Here is a 20,856-nt window from a genome sequence, read left to right on the forward strand (position 1 = left end):
AAATTCCCATACTTCTGTCAAAGCTTAGTGTTTTATTTTCAGATAAATACAGTCTTAACCTTAATAGCACAGACAGACTAACACTACATTCAGTCTTCTTCAAACAAATACCATACATAGCTAACTGTCTCTATAATGCTGAAAGTTTTATGGTGTAGACTCATTTATTCTTCCTTTCTTTTTCATTCAACTGGGTCACATCTGAAATTAGTTACCCTGACAGTAATCAGCTTCAGAAATTATACAGAAAAATAAGAGGGAAAAATTGTAGTCATGCAATGAGAATATGTATATTTTTAGAAAAAACAATAGAAATTATGGGTCATATGTGCTCTGTCACAGGAGTAACATTACAGAAGGAGAAAATTTAGTATAAAATTGTTTACAGATGTTTTCTTTTATCATAAAATATTTTCAGGGTGGTTCCATATTTATGTAAATGTAGGAAAACTGTGACAATTGTATCATCCCTGAAAAGGAGTAATTCACTGCATTTACTTCATATACTGATTCCAGTATGTGCTACTGAGAATGCAGTCTGACGTAAACCGGACAATGGGAGAAAACTACTAAGCCCTAATATTGAAACTTGATGGGAGCCAGGATATGTTGGTTCTCCACCAAAACCCTAAGAAACTGTACTGAAAATGTTGTTGAGCAGCAGAATAAATAATGCATCTTACATGCCAGAACTAGAATGAAGTCTACCACCCGGAAGCAGTTAATGGCATGGGGCGCTTCCAAGCATGGTTTTATCCCTGATTATATTCTACTGTCACTGAATGTCAAACCAGGATTTTTTTACTCATAACAAATTTTAATAATAGCACCTATGAAACTGGGGTACAGAAGGCAGAAATGCACTTGAGGATGACTGCTTCAGCCCAGGTTCTGAGATCCTTTACTTTTATAACATTGAATAGCTCAAGAATTCAGTAATTATCATAGGGCTGTGCTACTCCTGAATTTAACAGGACTGTGCTCTGCACATGGGAGCTTTCCAGATAATTTAAATTGTAACTTGCCAATATCTGTTTCCCTCTGTGGGACACCACAGATGAAAGTGCATGACCCCATGAGAAAATGTGAACGATCATCTTTTTTGAAGACAGAGTGTTTGCCTCTAAACTTCCAGTTCATGATAAGAAGCAAGCATAAAAAAGCCACTAGCCTCTCAAAGCTGTTCAGAAGCATTAAGTGATAAAAAACCAGGACACTTTTCTTAATTTTCTTAGCAAAACAAAAATATAGAAAAGTGAATCCAAGTTCCAGTTTTTGTGCCACTGTTTCTTTAAAATTTGAAATTTATAATTAGAATTGTCAAAACTCAAAGAAGTATTTTGCTGCTGTTCTTGATCCATAATATTAAGCTGAAAGTGTGAACCGAAAGGTTGGTATATACATCTAAAAACATGTACCATTTCTTTGCATAGGGATAGTGTGAAAAAGACAGGGATTTCTTTTAAAGCCTTCAAGAGAAATGATGATTAAACTCACAAACATAGCTGACTTACTAATCCACTTTCACTAGCACAATTGGGCCATCCTAACAGATTGCTTATTAATCAACAAGGGTAAACAAGGCAATGCAATCTCATTTAAAGCAGAAGTTTTAATGCCTAAAAGTATTTGTGTTCAAAATGTTATTCCCGATAAGCCTTCATTAGAAGACTTCTTAAAATGATTAAGTACATTTCATTGTAAAGTACACTGAGTAGTATAGTAGCAGGTGGACATTTCATACAGATGTTCCACTTATTGATATAATGCATTCTATAGCTATTTAAATTACCCTAACTCTATAATAGCTAGAATTCTATTACTTCTGTAATGAGAGAACCCTGTACCTTTAATATTTCTGAATTTTAAATAAGGTGAATGACAAATTCCCAAACCACTATTTATGGCAAAATATGACCAGGAATTTTATTATTCAATTTATACCAGAGCTGCATTTTCACTTGCGTTTCCTGAACTTGCCCTTATTTATTTTCCTAGAGTTCATTACTAGTTTCCTTCGTAGTTCTTGATGTAACTACCATGTCTGGCACATTTCCTTTCTGATGCTGTTCATTAGTTTAATGTCAGATCAGGAAAAATACCAGCCAACCCAACTGGACCAAAAAGTCTATCTAAAGTCAGGGTTCTTATTTTACATTTTATAACAACAATTCTTTTTTTTTTGGGAAGTGATGGTGAGTTATACAGCAATCACAGCCAAATTTATGTAGGTCTGCATTAACTTCATAGAAGTCAATATAGCTCAGAATCAGGCCCCATAACATTAATTTACCTTGATCTATCTGATTAAGTCATCCCTTATAAATATTGGTCTTTTCTGATACAATGCCTTTTAACATGATGAGGTAAGGAGAATTGCATTCATAAGCCATTATAGGGGACTTTAAGTGAGGCCTTTACATTGTGTTATCTGAAAGCAGAGCTACAGCGTCCAAGTCATTTCTAATTTATATCAATTTTACACCAGCATAATAACAGTAGCTTTACTGAAGCTATTTCTGATTTACATGGCTGTGACAGTACAATTAGGCCTATGGCACTTTTGTTTCAATTTTATTACATGATATTATGGTTAATATTAAACAGGAGAAGAATGAAGTGCTTGTATCTAATAGTGTATTGAAATAGTTGGCTATAGAAACAATACTTTAAAACCCAGAGAACTTAATCATGTAAAGACATCTTTAAGCCCTATATAATAGCACTAACAATAATGACTTTAAGCAGTAATAGGGTCTTGTGTTCAGTGTCCTAAAGGGACACAATAATTGTCTATAGGCCATAACATGATATATACACTGTGGTGTTGTATACCCATCCAGGTTTTGCTGTTGTTAAAATGGCATCCTTCTATAAAAACCTTCTATAAAAACAGTAATTGCACATGCAAAATATGCTTCCAGGATGACAGTTACTTTAATTAATTATTTGCGAGGTAAATTCTACATTGTGAATGTAGAAGCTATAATTCATGTTTGATAAAAGTAAATTAATTTAAAAATTTGATGAGTAAGGAAATATGATGAGTACCTCTCTTGAGCCTAGGGTCTTATGGTTTACAGCTGTTATTGTAAGCTACTGGGCACTTGAAGGTTCAGAAAATTAGGATGTGATCTAAATGTACACTGAGGTGCATCACTTAGGCTCACTTAGTCTGTGTGTGCAGAAGATTTGGTGAAGTGTAGATTTAGAGATTAAACACTTACAATTTTGTCCCCTCATACTGTCATGTGTCCATTGAGCTATGGTAAAGGTAAACACAATCCAAATCTTTGTAAATGTGGGAGAAAGATATTCACTTAAGCTATTTGCAGGGAGACTTAAATAAATGTATTTGACTTTTTTGCTGCAGGCTAAGAGTATACACAGTAACTGCAACTGCTGTGTATGAAGTTGACTTTGTGTCTGAGTCATTTGCTTCACAACAGATATCCTGATATCATTGAGGTGTTAGTCATTAGAATGTTCTTATGGTCATGGCTTCCCATACTGAGCATTCCTCTCCATGCTGCTAGAATCTTGGAAGGCTTTACTTCCCCCTGCCTACTCCTATTTTCAGTGCTTTGAAGTTATCACCCGCATAGCTAAAAAGGGCTACCTGAAACTACTTTCACAGCTTGTTAATACCATGACTTAAATCATCTGGAAAAGCCCCTGCTGAGTCAAATGACATCAAACACTCCTTCCAAGCCAAGGGCTAATGGCACTATCTATGGGGATGGAAGTGACCATGATCTGAACAGAAGGTGCTTGGCTTAGCTGTGTGACTCCTAAGTGAGTGGCATGTGACCAGAAATGTGTGTGCAGCTTTAGGCAGTGCCAGAGCATATGAGAGGCATAGAAAGGTGGGAAGTTGAGGAATGTTATAGCTCCTCAGTGAGTTTCCATCCCTCAGCCCTCCTGCAGCATATCAGCATCTCAGCTGTGCTGCACCATCTGCTCTGCATGACTGAAAGACTTGTATGGGAAGTCAGCTTTCTCACACAAGATGTAGGATGAGTCGGCCACTGAAACATGGTATATCAAGAATCTTGACCAGGTGTTTATATTAACTATTTAAGACTTTTGATTAATTCAGTGAGACTAATTATGCTTAAAAGTAGTTTAAATGCATTGTAAAATTAGTTGAGTTGCCTTAAATCTACACAATCCACACATTCACCACAAAGATTATTACCATGTTTTCTTGGCCTCATTTATAACATATTGTTTGAAGAATTCACTTTTATGGGATCTGAAGGTTCTTGTTTTCACTCTACAGCTGGACTAAATTTTCATGTAGAGATGGCCAGGGATTTGAAAATAGCTGGACAACGAGAAACAGTAATTTACACAGATGGATTTTCTTGCTGCTTTCAGGCCCAGAAGAAATGCCAAGGTATACTGAGAGAAGTGCTATTTCTGGGCTTCTACGTATGCATGGCCAACACAGGCTGGTTTTAGGAACACAAAAGAAGTTCAGTTGCAGATAAATGACCAGAACTATGTGAGGAAGTGTCTATCTAACCTTGCTCTGTTAAAGGCTTACTCTTCCTCTTTCTTGCATAATGTGGGTATGTAAGGGAGGGAATGATACACTTCTGATTGCACCAGTTGTTCTTTGATGGAAGACAGATCTGCTGTTCTTTAGCACAACAATCACATGCAGAAATTAAGGCAGGATCTGAGAATGGAAGTTACCCTTCTGTGTACACCAATCAAACTACACCTCTTAGAATTTATTTGCCTTTTTATGCCTGATTTTTGGCTAGGGCAGCATACCAGGTTTTAAAAGCGATAATGTTGAACTGTTAAGTATTACAACTAAGAGAAATAATACATCAATAAACAGAAACAAGAAACAGGAAAACAGGAAAAATAAAAGAGGAAATGCTTGCAAAGTTTGGGTAAAATGTAGTTTTCAGTGTCATCTGTGAAATGGCAATGCATAGAACTTCTCAGGCTAATGTCTTCTTGCAGAGCAGATGGTGAAAAGAAGAATTTTTGGTTCTGAATGAAAATAAAACCAACAATTTGTCAAAAAATATTAATAGAGGAGTAATTCCTTAAAATAAAAAAGCTAAGTGACGAAGATAGAAAATGAATGATTACTTGTCATTGTTTAGAAAAATACTGCCAAACCTGTGTGCTTTTGCTGTTTTCAAGGTTAAAAGAATATGTCACCTAATATGGGAAATCTACTCAGTTGCATACTGTGTGACTTAATCTATATTGAAGCTAAATATTCTATAAGTATGCAGTGAAGTGCAAAAAACAGCAATTGAAAAATGACATGATTAAATGGCACAACATGCAATCATTTGCTCTCAATTATATCAATGTATCTTCTTCATTTCAAGGACGCAGGCAGAAATATTGTTTTTTAAATGCCTCTATTAAATTGGGCACCAATAATAAAATAGATGAGAGCCCTAATAAGCTCATTTGCCTAACATATATCACACACCACAAAACTATTCTCTCCAAACAGGTTTGTTCATAGATCTGTCTCCCAGTTGTCACCAGTCTTGGCTATATTAAAAAATTTTAAAGGCACAAAGCTTGCAGACCATTCAGTGAAGAACCTTTGTACTTAACCCTTGAGAGAAATGTAATGCTAATTATGGAAAAAGTATTGATATAATATCTTTCCTGTCACATTTTATTATGATGACAGTCACAACAGAATCTGGGAATGACATTTTAGAAATATCATCTAATTGCAAGTCAGAAATACAGAATGACAGTTTAAAGTAGAATATCACTTCTTTCAAAATAGTGAACTGGTTCTCTTCATTTAAAAGCCTTACTTTTAATAGTATTACAACCACTAAATTGCTACATTGATCATATCTCTGTAACTCACTGCTTAGCAAAGTGTTATGATATTTCTCTTACCAGAGAACTGTGTCTCTTTCAAGACACATTAAAAATGACAATGAACTAGAAGGAAAAAGGATTTCATTTTTGCACTAGCTTTAGGAATGTACATAAGGGTTTGCATTCTACATATAAGCAAGTATTTAATGAATTCTTTTCATTAGCTGTAAAAAGGTACATGGGTATCTGTACTTATTTGAATAAATAATTGAATTTTTTTATTATTATATGTATTATTAAAATAATAGATTATTTCTATGTTATTATAATTTTAATAATTAAATACATTAACTGGTTACATATATTTATATTAAGTAAAATATTTATTTTTAAATAGCATTCCCTTTTTTCTCTAGAAGTAAAATATATGCATTTAAAAACAGTCACAATTCAGATTAGGTGGTTCTGGACCCATTCCATAAAAGCTACTATTATATCTGTCTGGCATTCTTTAACTTCTTTGTTCTATTCCTTATGCTTGTTTAAGTACTTCAAAATATTTGTTTGTAAGAATACCATTCAATGGTCTGTTCTTTAGCTCATGCTCCCATGTAACAAGTAATATGTAATATACTCCTCTTCATAAATTAAAAACACTATTAAAATTCCAGACGTATAAAACAATATGAAGATTAAGTTACTATAAAAGAAACTATAATAGCTTACAGATTGCTTGTATCATTACGAAAGCGCTGGTATCTATTACAGTGTCTCCCTGGAATAAAGAATGCACTTTTGGCAATAATCTGTTAAAAAAAGTGCCCATTATTGTTAAGATGCTCCTATCTTAACTCTAAACTAGTGTGCAATTACAGAAAGATAACTTTTAAAAATAAAAGTAAATGGTGTTGGATGAAAATGAATCTTCCCTACTGAAATAAAACATATCTTTTCCAAGACTTATTTTTCATGTGTTTCATACAGGGAATTAGATTCATTTTCAAATGGAAGCATTTTAGAGCTATATACTACCAACTTTGAAGTTGGGGTTAACTTGGTTCCAGGGTATAAGCCAAGTTACTCAGATAGAGAAGCCAGAGGGAATGGCATGAGTATTCATATTTCTAGTCTAACACAGTGTTTATAAATGCCTTTGGTTTGTGTCCTCTTCTCATTTAACTTGAGAAATTATCTTTCCAGTGAAAAAAATTCAAAGGAGAAATATTCCAGAAAGTGTCACAATTTTACAGGGTTTATTTTTATGCCCCCCAGAAAATGCTAAAATAAAAGCAGGCTAATCATCAGACAGGTAGGATAAACATCAGTGTTTTGCTTTTGTAGTGAATCCTGGACTACACGGATCAAAAATATGTTTCTCTATATGGGACATCTTGAATTTTTTTTAAAATCACCACAGTGAGTAGAGTTTCAAATTAAATGTGTAGAAATTCAAGACAGTAAACAAATTCAGGTACAGGTGGCAAATTTTCTTAAAAATCATGTAAGGCATCATAGAGGTTCAACTTGACTTCCAGTCTTTGAAATTCACTTAGAATTACATCATAAAAGAAATCAAGGTATTTCTCCACATAGATCACATATTAGATGCCAAGAAACCACCTCCAATTGCCTAAAAACCATAGGTATGAATTTCAGGCATTTTTAGTGAAGAGTTAAAACTGTTAAAACTTTGTATTCTATCTTGGAGCTATATTGAGCTTTAAAGGAAAAACTTCCTTGCATGGGTGTCCATCAATACCTGTAAATCTCAAGCTGAGGTTCAGATGTTAATAGTGTACTTATTCCCTTTCTAAATCCAGTTCTCTCATAGGTGGTAGACGTGTTTTTGCTGTCCTTGTGCAATGGGCCTGGTATATTCCAAAATACACTGAAAGCTTAGACCCTATTCTGAATTACAGAAAAACATGTCCTGCAGTGTATAGGTATTACCTTTTTTGTGGGAAAGCAGCAAACATAAAATAGATTAGACTATTCTTTTGGAGACTTCAGAACAGGAAAGGGAAAACAAACACATGTAATAAGTAAGGAAAAAGAAATTTCCTCTTGCTTTTTTCTTATGTCACCTTTGTAAACTTTGCCTGGATGCAAAAACAGGTTGAGCTGTGCCAGGGTAAACTGAGGAAAATAAATTGTGATGTTTTCATGTCCATCTGTATATGCACAGGGACAACAAACAGGCTTTTCCAGAAATTGTGTTCATCTTATTTCCAAAAAGCAGTGCATCCTCAGAATGGATATACATTCTTTTGCCTTAGGTTAAGCACAAATATACAATCAGGCCCACAGTTTTTGGGCTCAGTTCAAGACAAAACTAAAAGTCCCCAACAAAAGAAGCTACTTAGAGTAGAATCAACTAGAGCCAGGCAGCACTGTGGTGAGGTAGGTTCACCCCTCCCAGGTGTAGGGTAGCTCCCTCAGCACCTAACCTGGTAAATAAGATTAAAACAAGTGATCACATTGACTAGGGAAGTAATTGTTCCTCCCTACTTGTCACTGGTGAGGCTGCATCTCAAGTCCTGTGTTCAGTTCTGGTCCATTCACTCCAAGAAAGACATTGGGGTGCTGGAGCGTGTCCAAAGAAGGGAAACAGAGCTGGTGAAAGGTCTGGAAGGCAAATCGTATGAGGAGTGGCTGAACAAGCTGGAATTGTTCAGCCTGAAGGAAAGGAGGCTCAGCGTATCACTCTCTACAGCTACCTGAAAGGAACTTAGTGCCATGGTTTAGTTGACATGGTAGTATTCAGCCAAAGGCTGGAATTGATGGTCTCTTCTAAAATTTGTAAGAATATCAGTTAGGAACAGCTTCCTCTGTAGGCCAGTGTCTTCTGTGTTGCTCAAATTGAGTGAGACCTCAAGTCTCTCAAGCTTACCCATGACAAGAGAATTAAAAATAGATTCTCCCATACAGTAAGAAAGACAAGGACTCAATTGCCTCCTCACTGGTTCCTGTTAACAAAATGGTTCAAATGAACACCCTATTGCACATCTAGGAGAACTGAAAGAGAAATTTGGGCTTAATCTTTCTGGAAAATAAATAAACCTGTAATTAGTGCAGAAGAACCTCACAAATATCAGTAAATCGTTCTAAGTTGGAATTGCAATTGTCTCATCCCCAAGTCCCTCTGTCCTAATGATACTCCTGATGATTTCTTGAGTGGGATTCATCTGAACTAATGGAAAATGTGAGTCTGAGTTCATTCAGTCATTTAGAAGCAGTTATTCTGAGGTACAGTACCTCTTCTCCATAGCCTAAATTTTCAATTTTTTGGTTTTGGATTTCTAAACCAGAATGGATTAATTGCATGCCAAAAGTACTTTTCTCCCTTCAAATTACTAGAAAAGAAACTCAGAGATCTCTGCCTGTAGCTAGTCCATTTTAATGTGCCTCTATCTATACTGTTCATGGGGCAATCATCATGGTATAAGAAATAAGGGGACAGTACATAAAATAGACCTAAGAAGTAAGCAAAATATTAATTTGTACCCTAAAAATAGCCACTAGGTCATTCTCTGTCCACCAAAGCATTCAGTATATTGCTGTATCTGAGCTTTGCTGAGCTCAGCTCTTCCTATTACTAGAGAAACCTCCATCCCACACCCCAGTCTTAGTCCAGAGCTCTTCTGTCTCTTCATTTGTCCCAGAAAAGGGAGCAATTGAGGGGGGGGGAAAGGGTTCAGACAACTATATATTCTTTAAGATTAATTTTGATGTTTTGATTAATCACAAAGTATACATTATAAAAAAATCCCCAGAATTATGGTTCAGGATTCACAGCCAAAATGAGATGATGGAATGACAGCTGCTATCTCAGCAGAGCATTTATTCTTAAATGGGAATTTGATGTCATATCAGTGTTACCTTAAATAGGAAGAGCTTATTGAAACACAAAGTGAACTATTTTTCAGTAATAAGTATATTAAATAAAAATCTGAGGTACATTAAATATCTAAGTGTTCTGTGTTTATGTGTATTTTCATATATACAGAGTACTGTCCATTGATATTTTAGCAAATTAAATCAACTTAGAGATATAACCATGTATTGTATTAGGGCCAAAAAATATGTATGTACAGCTGCTTTACTATAATGATGTGGCTTCCCATTTCAGTGGACCACAGAAGTGCTATTTTGGGATGGTGGGTCATGGAAATTCAGTCTGAATTCGCTTTGTAAGAGGCATTAGGCTACATTCAACTTTGGAATCCTATCTGGTTTTCTATCATTTAGTATGCCTTTCTGTTTGCTAAAATTGAATCCAAACAAAATTTGGGTAAAAAATTCTTCATCTGTGAAAAGTTTTAGGTCTCTGAAGTCACACTCCTTTTGAGAAATTTATTAAAAACTTTTTTTTTTTTCATCATAGAGGTGTGAAAAGGATTAAATCCAGCTTGACCTCTTCTGGACTTTCTGTGGCAGACTGTTTTGCATACCTTTGTTACATGCATCTTGAAATTCTGTAATTCATTAATTGCAGCTCTGCCAGTAAACATCATTCTAAAAACTGTAAAGGATCCAGAAAGCAGTGGTTAAAGCAATTCCTGCCACCAGTAGGAACAGCCAGCATTTTCTTTCATTTCTGAGTCTCTAAACCTTTATTCAACATCAATAGTTTTTACTCCATTTTGGCCACAATCTTAAATGCTTCTAAACTCATTTGTATTTTATTTGACTGAAGTACGTTTAACTAGTTTTTTTGTCTGATGTACAGTGTTGACTCTTCTACAAACTTTTCAGTAAATATAAAAAACATCAGAAGACATATGGACTATTAATTACCAATGCAATCTATATTATTTAATCAGAAAGTTCAGTTGCCTTAGGCATTGGAGAAATAAGAGATGCTGATGAGAAATACTTTTTTTTTAAATGACACTACATCATCTGGTATGCTTAAGTCATAAATGTAGTGGAAGATGAAAACTTACAGTTCTGAGGGGGTCTAGTCATTAGAAATAGTTACAACCATCACAAAATTTACAGTGTTTACAAGGTAAGCAGAAATGGCAACAAATAATACTAGCTGTGGAATTCAATAAACCGTTGACTTTTAGAAATTTCAAATGAGAAGAAATTTCAACATGTTTTGTATGATTAAATAGTCTGATTTCTTTAATGGATATATTGACTAAAGTGAATGAAAACCACAAGGTTTCAGTACTACTGAAAAGTGAGACTACTTTTGTTAAAGACACAAATAAAGATTTAAGAGACAGGTATGACTCTATATAGCATGTTGCTTATTGCTTCAAATAAAACCAGATCAGGAAATGACACGAAATGCAACATTACTTTTGCCAAACAAAATGTCTGCTGAAATCCCATTCTAAAGAGAAAAATCTTGTTCCCCATCACAGTTTGGAGGAGAAAGAGAACAAGTTCCTTTATAAATCTTGCTACTTACTGGAAACACTAGAGGCTTTCCCAGTTGTACATGATTGAGAAAGGATACTGAGACAGACAGGTACTCACAAGTCTAAGCTTGTTCTTGAGTAGCTGATCTGTGAGCCAAACCCTAAACTTTTGGAGGCTGATCATTTCTCTGTATAAAACACTTAATGCCTTAAGTTTCATTGCAAGTGACAGAAATATATGACCAATTATTTAGGCTCTCTTGCTGCTTTTTGAGAGAATTTTGCAAAGAAAAAACCAAGCTTTTTGAAGTCCCAGACACATAAAAGAAACATGGCAGGCCACTTCTATTGACAAGCTAACAGGCACATAAATTTCTGGCTAGACCTTAGTCAAATGAAACTTGGTAAAACTTTTATGAAAGAATGCAAAGTCTTTTTATTATTCCTTCTCATTCTTTACAGCTCCAAATCTCTCTTGATCCACAAAATAGCTGTATACTGTTAGTTTAAAAAATCAGTTATGCCAATTATTAGTCTTATTGGTATTGCAGGGGCTAGAACTATGTGTTTATCCTGAGAATTTTTGATTTCATTTAAAAAGTAAGATTCTGGTTCTTGACCACATCATTTTCTATAGAAAGCTAGAAAACATGAACTCAAAGGACTTAAAGAGGAATAAATAGCATGAATAAATAAAATAAACATATATTTGTAACTATGATGAGCTCAAGAATTTGAAGGATTTTTAAAAAAAATTTTAGTCTACATTTTGTGTTGCAACAGAAGAAATAACCACATTCAGACACCCTGGTTTCCCCCTTTACAGCTCAGCAACTTGTGTTTAGTCTTTCTCCCTTCTTGAACAGAAGCTGTGGCTAGGCTACACTTGACTTTCTGTGAACACCTTGAAAAGTAATTTGATCTCCAAGTATTTTATTTCCCTCATTTCTAAAAAGGGGATGATAATACCTACCTTAAATGTTTAGTGGGGCTTAGTTCAGTAATGCCTGTGCAGCATGTAGAGCTCTTTGACTGGACAGTACTATAGAAATCCTAGGTATTATTATTGCACAGGACTATTCCAAAAGAAAATAATGCAGTAGCAAATTCTTTAATAAAAAGAACACTTAAATTTATATGGCATGATTTTCTATAAAAAAGACAAAGAAGTCGAAATAGTTTCCTACTAGTGAATTTAACAACTACTCCTCCCACCACATCTCTCTCATCTTGGGTCCCAACTGCATGTGAGCACACATTTGATTCATCCTCCAATTTCAAAATGGAAGCAAAACACCTCAAAAAATGGAATAACGGTTTTTCCTAAGGCATAACTCTAATTTAAAGCATAACATTATGGAATGAAATCAATGGCATTGTTGAGTTTATTTTATTAAAAATGTTTCCCTGTGTACAGTGGCTGTGTGTATTGGGATGGTGCATCACAGTAAATTTCCATTAAGAAACAATGATTCACTTACCACAGTGAAAGCAGTAATAAGGTTAAACTCTTAAGTGGAAAGTAAGTCAAACTAAACCCCAGCAGGTTTTCTACTAGTGGCATAGCTAATGTTTTTGAAAATGTTCTAAATGTTCTCTCTCAAATATATGTATTATACATTGCAGTATTGTTAATTATATCCATTTTCTCTTTTATACACTTCCCCAGGAGATCAGTGAAGAATGGAAAACTTACTTATAGTGAATTTCAGATTTAATGAGACAAAGATGGTTCAATATATATGACAAAATTATGTGCTCTCACCATATTTGATAGGTAATTATTTTTTATACTCTAATGGCTACCATTTTGAAAATAATTAATGTATTATTTGTGTAATTAATAGATAATCAACCGAGTAAGGAAATACTCTGGCTACATCATGGTGGATAACACTATACTGTTTAACATTGCTAGAGCTTTTGGCATGATATCATGTCACATATGTGTAAAAAGATTTAATTTGAGAGATTTATGCACAAAATATGTAGAATGGTATTACTCTGTGTGTGCGTAAATGAATATTAAAAAAAATTAGATTTAAAAAAAACTTGCCTGAAATTAGATTTTTAAATACATAGTTCTGCACTTAAATAAATGCCATAATATTCTACAGAAATAAAAATGTCCAGCATTTTGTATGGAAAATATGCATGTATTGCTGTGAAGTTCTGCAGGTCTATCAACAGTCCTTCCTAATTGCTTGCTTTGAAGTTTGCTGATACATGAAACAGAATCATCATGACTGTTTTCCCCCATTAGCACAAGACTGAAAATCATTTAAAAAATAGTACTGATGTCATAAGAAACGTAAAATTGCTTTCAAATGGACAAGTTCAGGAACCTGAAAACCACTGACTTTATCTACATTGAAACACCCTTCTTATTAATCATCATTAGTGAAAAATGAAGAGTTAAGGAATGACTAAATGGTAAGAAAATAATATTTCTGCTGTTTTCTTGAATGCTTGTACAAAATAAAGTATGTTTAGAAGTGTTGGCAACATACTCTTTGAGGTGCATATTTAAGAAATTGTGCATCCCCTTGAGACTGCTGTTGCCCTAGACACCCTGGTGTACTAGTGGAAAAGAATTAAAAACCTCTTTACCCTTAAAGCTCAACAATGACTTGTGATTCTTTCTTATTCTTTGGTCAAAGATCACTTGCAGAGTAAAGTGACCTGTAATGATGACTTGGGTGAGGGTTTATTTAGAAACTATGAAGAGAAGAAAATTGCACAGCTCTACCAGGTGTGTTTGCTAAATTAGCCCTCTTTCCTGAATGTAACCACTACTTACAGGGAATGGAACAAAACATGCAACCTCCACTAAGTCAGTTGCAAAGCTGAACACTGGCCTTTGGTTGAAAGAGCTTATCACCTGAATCAAGCATTGTGACTACAATCTTTTCCCTCTTTTCTATAAATCTTCAGGCTTAGGCTTAGGACGTGGCCTAGATTAATGCAAATCTCACCATGTATATGTCTTTTCCATGTACCCAGTCTCCACAACCTTGAATGTTTTCTCAAGTATGCTAAATTTAGCTCACTGTAATTGTTACCTCAGATAGGCTGTTCTTGACTCATATGTGCAGAGATATAGGTTATTAAACTGATGATCACACAAGACCTTAATTACCTTATGCTGAGAGTGAAATTCAGAGTGAAGCTTTCTGTGACAAAATTCAGCAGCTTTTTTTTTTGCCCCTCCCCATTTCAGGGGGATTGGAAATAGATCATCTTTTAGGTCTTCTCCAACCCAAACCATTTCTGTATTTTATAGTGAGACAGAAGGAAAGAATACTATTGCTTTTACTATCGTGGTGCAATTAGCCCTCTAAAGACCTCTTTTGCAAAAAATATTTATAAAATAAATATTATTGTAAGGATTCAATAAAATAAACGTGAGTGAACGCATAAATGAAGGAGAAAATATATAATTAAATATATACAGGCATTGCATTATGTTATGATAAAAGATAAATATTTTACCCCACCAGAGTTTCTCTACAAAAGCTATGATAGTTTTTTTATTACCTTAAAATATTGCAGTTGTTTCTCAGCATTCATTGTTCCTTCATTTTCTTGTCTCAGACAGGAATTGAAGATGAAAAGCTCTGTATCTCTCAGCCACCCTTTCAGCTCTTTGATCCTGACCTCCAGCTGCCTTACCAGGCTGCCGCTTTCAGGCGAGAGCAGGTCACGTGGACCTAACCCACTGTGCCCTACCATTGTGTCTTGGATCTTCTCTCCTAGGGTTTTCTAATGCATCAGATAAAAAAAAAACAACATAGATTAGTCTTATGTACCAAAACATATATAGGTTAATGTGCAACAAGAAGAATCTGTTAAATGACTAGAGATGTGTTTTTTTAATAATTATGACTAATATCAATCAATTTCATTCTTTGTTTCCTTGTTTCAATACATTTCAATTTTCCTACCCTTGTTTCTCACTTATGCTGTTCTCTCTGGGTCACTGACTTTGCTAGAAGGATTATAAATTAGTGTTTACTAAGAGTAATTAAGGACAGAGGAGACAAAATTCTTCTTAACTTTGTAAACTAGTTACTCTACAGAATTTGTCTGTGGCTTTAGACACTTATGGCTAAGAGTATAAGACCGGTATATACCAGTATATAACCAGTATAAGAGTTACTGGTTTCTAGGCAGCAACAGAAAATATGACAATCATTGCGTTCTCCAGACTCCTATCCAAGGTACCATTTAAATTTTTGGAGAAAGACTGAGATATTTTTTGAGGTATGAACTGTTATGTTATAATTTTCATTCATGTAGCCCTGAGGCTGTATAGAGGAACAGTTAGGTCACAAAAGCTGGTTTGGTTTTCAGTGGTTGGACTCATTCAGACACCGAAAATCTTCACTGTTCCTGAACATAAGGCCAACTTTTTAGGCAACCAAATTCAAATTTCAGTTCTCCGTGCTAAGCATCCACTTTGAGATAATGGACCAGACCAAACGTTTGTCTGTTATTGCTAATAAAACTAATTTACTCCAGCTTTTCAAAGTGGTATTTCTAATAAGAGACTCACTGAATAACATTTTGATAGTGGAAGCTGGGTGCTTAATGAATATTCTGAAGAGGCCAAGGATAGAAAGTTACCTTCCTTTTCAGTATTTTGAAAGGCAATCCTTTAACACCAGAAGAGAGATGTGCTGTTGCCTGTTTCTCCTATGCCAAGCAGTATTTTATCTGGCCTATAAGAGGCTGTCAGGCTGACACTTATTATAAGCACCAGATCTGTGTTACTGATTGTAGAATATTGAATATACACTGCCATTCACATCCAATAACCTTTTAAACTGATAATTAGTGGTGGTTAATTGTTGTAACATGAAGATATAGTTTTAGGTGACCCAGTATGTCTGTCTGTTGGAAGTGCATGCTATAAAAGTTACTGGAATATAATTTATAACAATGAAATTAGCTTCCCAAAATAAGCTTTAAAACACAAATAAAATTAGAGCAACAGATATTAATCTGCTATGTGGCATTCTGTAAATCATATCTTTAGGAGATCATAACTGAAAACATTCTTTCTTGGCAACACCCTTCTATTTTCATGGTGCAAATATTGATAATTTGAAGACCCTCAGTGGAATCCAGCACTAGCTATTGTTTTTATGCTGCAACAAAAGTAGCAGCAGGAGGTGAAATCAATGCCCTTGGAGGGTAGGGTCACAAAAAAGAATTTATTGCCACTTTTTTGTTCTGGAACAGTTTGCAATCATAAATTCTTCATAAACAGAATACTTCAGAGAATGGTCCGTCTTCATAAATATACGACAGAGGACATCAATTTCATTTAATTCACAATTTGTGTCAGCACAGCAGATGCCAATGCCTGCCTTGATAGGGTTGTTTAATATGCAATTGAGACAGAGTAATATTCAGCACAGGGGACAAAATTTCACAGATTAAACTGTACGCACCACTGACATTTCATTCTAATGTATTTCCATTCCACAGTGTTCACCTTAGATGAAAGTAATATTAAAAACCATATCCCTCTATTTTGCCATTGTTAGAAGTTAAAATCCTTGTCTTTAATTTTTTTCATGCCAATTAAAATGTAATCATGCCAATTAAAACAGTATGTCTAGTGCTGTTAGTTTCTGCATAGGTTTTTATTAAATTAAACAAAACTCTATCAAACTCTGCTTATTATTCATGAAACTGAATTTAGCAGAAACGCTGTAATAGTTACATTTTATTTTTCTGTAAATGCTGAAATTAATGACAAAACTTAATATGGAGGTATATTTTGATTTTAACATACTGAGAAGCAAAGGGCTTCCAATTTTTTTTAAGACCATTTGCCTAGATCTTAAGAATTATCATCTTATTTCATAGTTTTATATCCCAACAGCTTTAATCAGTGCCACTGAATTAAGCTGATTAAATACACTGAAATTCATAAATGTAAGGCTTACATTTGAAATTATTTTAAAAATAAAAAGCTGTCATGATCAGATGCAAAAGATTGGGTTAGTAAATCCTCTCTAAATCAGTAAATTTATTAATGATCAAAGAAATTCCAAATGCTTGTGGTGATGCTGCAGATTAAAACTAAAAGTAATAAGCTGACTGGTCATAAGGCAAATTTTAACATTTTCTGACAATTTGCACATTTAGAGAATCAAGTGATTAGAAGTAACTCTGCTTAACTAAAAAAGCCCCACCCTCTGAAATGGCTATTGCATTACCACATCACCTAAAGTGGCTCAAGTCAGTATTTAAAATCTGTTGGCAGACTGCATGTATATCTTACTCATAATATATTAGAAATATTTTTAAACTAGGATAATAGCATGCAAAATTATGCAATTCAACTGTATTGCTAATATTACACATCTATAATTAATCATTTAAAGTAATTTATAAATTTATCTTACCCTTGATTTGAAGTGAAGGCAATTAAGGAGAGAAGTGGATGGAAAAATATATAGTTTGACCTCTCTCTCTCAGCTGTTTTACAACAATAGGACAATAGTGTCTCCTGCACAGTGCCATCACCGGTCTCTGGGTAACAGAATCCCTATATTGCTTTTTTGCCAGATTCTTGTATCTCACTCTTTGGCTGAGACCCAGCCCATCATAGCGTGAAATGAATTACATGAAACTTTTTTGGCTTTTGTCAAAAGTGAGATGAATACAGCAGCATGAAACATATCCTGGCTGTATTCTCAGCTTCAGGTATGCAGATTTGTACTGAATCTGTGTATTTGTTTTTGAGCCATCAGTGTGACCTGAAATATGCAGTGACAACCCCACTTTTCATCTTAAAGGTATAGTAAATAGTTAAACAGTAGATGTCTCTAACATGTACCTTCAGAATAAATTCTATTAACATTCACTCAAGCATGACAGTCAGTGTATATCAGATATACTGCATTATAGTTGACTTGGTGCATACCCATAATACATGGCATATTTTACTTACATTTTTTATGTATTAAAGAACTAAAATTATTAAAGTCAGACAGGAGACAAGCATGGAATAAAAAAAAATCAACAGAAGAGGAAAAGGCTATGGAGTTTTTATAATAGAATGAGTAGCTTGTTTGAAATATACGTGGTAGATTGAAAGAGAGAGATATTTGTGCTCCAAATTAGAAATCAGACAGACAGTGTACTTCAACACACAAAAATGTATACATTACCCACAAACAGTAATAAAAATGCAAATACCCCAAGCAGTTCCCATTTTTCATTAATTGAATCCACTTTTTCAAGGAGATCGTTTGGTAGTAAAACACCACTTTTCTTCAGAGCTTCAACCTTACTAAGCAGTTCCATCTTTTTTGGGTGCCTGATTGACATTTCTACATTGTATCTCTAAAATGAAAAGAAATGTATAGTATTAGCTGCTGTAGAGAGTTTTTCCCATAAAAAAATAAACTTTAATTGTATGCGCCCGGTTATGATCACGCTCCATCTGACATTTTGTTATTTTATTTTTTTAAGCACACAACCTTCTCAAAACATATCATAAGAGATTTGGGTACCAAGCACGTAGAGTTCTGGGTGGCACATCTATGCAGGTAGTTAGAAATTGATTATACAATTACACATAGTAATATTCACTCTCTCACAATATTCACTTGTACAATAATATCCACCAACACTCTCCCATATGAATCTCAATCTGCCTTTGTCTCATTCAGGTTATTGGTGTCTTATTTTTAAAATATGTGCTTCAGCAAGTAACACTGAGGTTCTTCATGGAAAACAAACCAAAATGAAACAAAAAATCCCAAGGAAATAATTTCATACTTATGTTTCCTCTAGAGTTTATTTATTCTCTCTCCCATTTTGGTTTCTGTGTCGCACATGGGCCTGAAAAATGTGAGTTTGACCTTCAAAAAACAATTACAAATAGTTCCCCTAAAACACAATACCAGTTACTTGATTTTTATTGCATCAACCAACATGAACAGTGAACTGGCCCACAAATGAGAACAGCCACAATGTTAATAAACTCCAATATTTTCTTCAAGTTGAAAATACCTTCTATTTGTGCAATGTTATTTATTGTTTAAAAAAAAAAAAAGAACAGAGACAACAGGTATAAAACTTCTTTCAGAAATTCTTTCATAGGACTTTCTAAATATTTAGGACTATATTATTTATATAGTCTATAAAAATGTGATCTAATATATAGACAAACTAGAAAATAAATATTTTTCTTAAAACTGTATTTTCCAAAAACATGACTTAACTATTATATATAATGGTTACTATAGTGGTTAATTATGTTTTCATAGTTAGTACAGTAAATTTTTTTAAAAAAATAATATCCAGGCATCCACATATACATACCCTCCATATAGTTAAGCTAATTAAGTGTGAAAAGACTCAGTGAAATGAGACTTCTGAAATGGCCAAAATTGTGCCTTTTACTGAAAGAAGAGACTTCAGCACATATACTTGCAAAGGTGTTTACAAGACTTACATAAATTATGCAAAGCTATTAGAAAATTGCTTCCTAAACATTAAGCTTTCTTTGCTTCAAATTCAGTCAAGAAAACTGCTATTGCAGCTCATACTGAAAATGTTAATAACTGGGCTAAATATAAAAAATTAAACCAAAATTAGGAATGTTTAAAACATGGGTGCCTTTGCCAGATCCAAGAGCATGCTCTGTAGGAAAACAAAGCAAAAATACAATTGCAGACAGCTTAAAGAAAATAATAAAGGTGTGAAATCACTGTTTCAGCTAACAGGTTCTCAGCATTTCCATGCATATGTTTGCATATTGTTAGTTTCATATTTTAATCTCTCATTTACACAACACATGCACATCATTTGTATTATGTAAACTTCAGCAAATATTAGTCATTTGTGGATCATAGAGCAAATGTTTTAAATGAGGTGATTTAAACCATTTCTCATTATTAATGAACACTGATCAGGTGTCTGCGTATCCAAAATTGCATGAATATGCATGGTAAAACCCAAGGAATTGTTTATGAAGAACTTGCCTTTTGACACTCGCTGTGCTGTGGCTGAGGTTTGAGATGTGTACAGCTGTAGGCAGTACCTACCAGGCTGCGCACTAGGGCTGGACCCCAAGAGGCAGCACCATTTTATTCCACTGATGTGTTCAACAAGTATGATTCCTGGTCCTGTTTTATTGCCTTCTCGGCTAGAATGGCTGCTGGAGAAGATTACAATCTTCTTTATGTAATCTGATTTCTATTTAAAGATGATATAGCCGAAAAGGATTTGCATAATTATTTCCATAAGTACATGTAATATCAAAGGGAATCCAGAGTCCAATTTGCTAGGCACTGAAACCCAGTACGCGCGACTCCCTTTCTTTTGTCAGTGAATTAATAGACTGAGGGAGTCCTCTAGCTGTGTGTCACTGGTGCAGGCACAGCCAGTTACTGCTCATCACCTGCTCCAGGCTAGCACTGGCTGCTGCCTGGGCTGGGGATGTTCCTGGGCAGTGCAGGACTGATGACGAAATAAAACACACTGCATGTTTCATAACTACACTACAATGCTCTTGTTAACTTAGAAAGAGAAGACATTTCATTTAATTTTGGACTAGATAAAATAATTCAGTGCTGCATAATCCAAACAGTGTGACAGATGTTATAAAAGGTTATCACATTAAAAACTAAATAAGCCA

At 34.5% G+C, this 20,856-nt stretch overlaps 1 protein-coding gene across 4 annotated transcripts in view; it reads right to left on the bottom strand.

The window, feature by feature from the left end:
- The window catches only part of AKAP6 (A-kinase anchoring protein 6), a 292,740-nt gene that overhangs the window by 27,346 nt on the left and 244,538 nt on the right, over positions 1-20,856 (bottom strand). For all 4 annotated transcript variants that reach the window (XM_039705045.1, XM_039705048.1, XM_039705046.1 and 1 more), the window contains 2 exons: positions 18,408-18,554; positions 14,730-14,954 (listed from right to left, as the gene is read on the bottom strand). In XM_039705045.1, the coding sequence (XP_039560979.1) occupies positions 14,730-14,954; positions 18,408-18,554 (372 nt within the window). The remainder of the gene's footprint in view (positions 1-14,729; positions 14,955-18,407; positions 18,555-20,856) is intronic.

Source organism: Passer montanus, unplaced genomic scaffold (assembly GCF_014805655.1).
Source record: "Passer montanus isolate IOZ18808 unplaced genomic scaffold, ASM1480565v1 scaffold18, whole genome shotgun sequence".
NCBI lineage: Eukaryota > Metazoa > Chordata > Aves > Passeriformes > Passeridae > Passer > Passer montanus.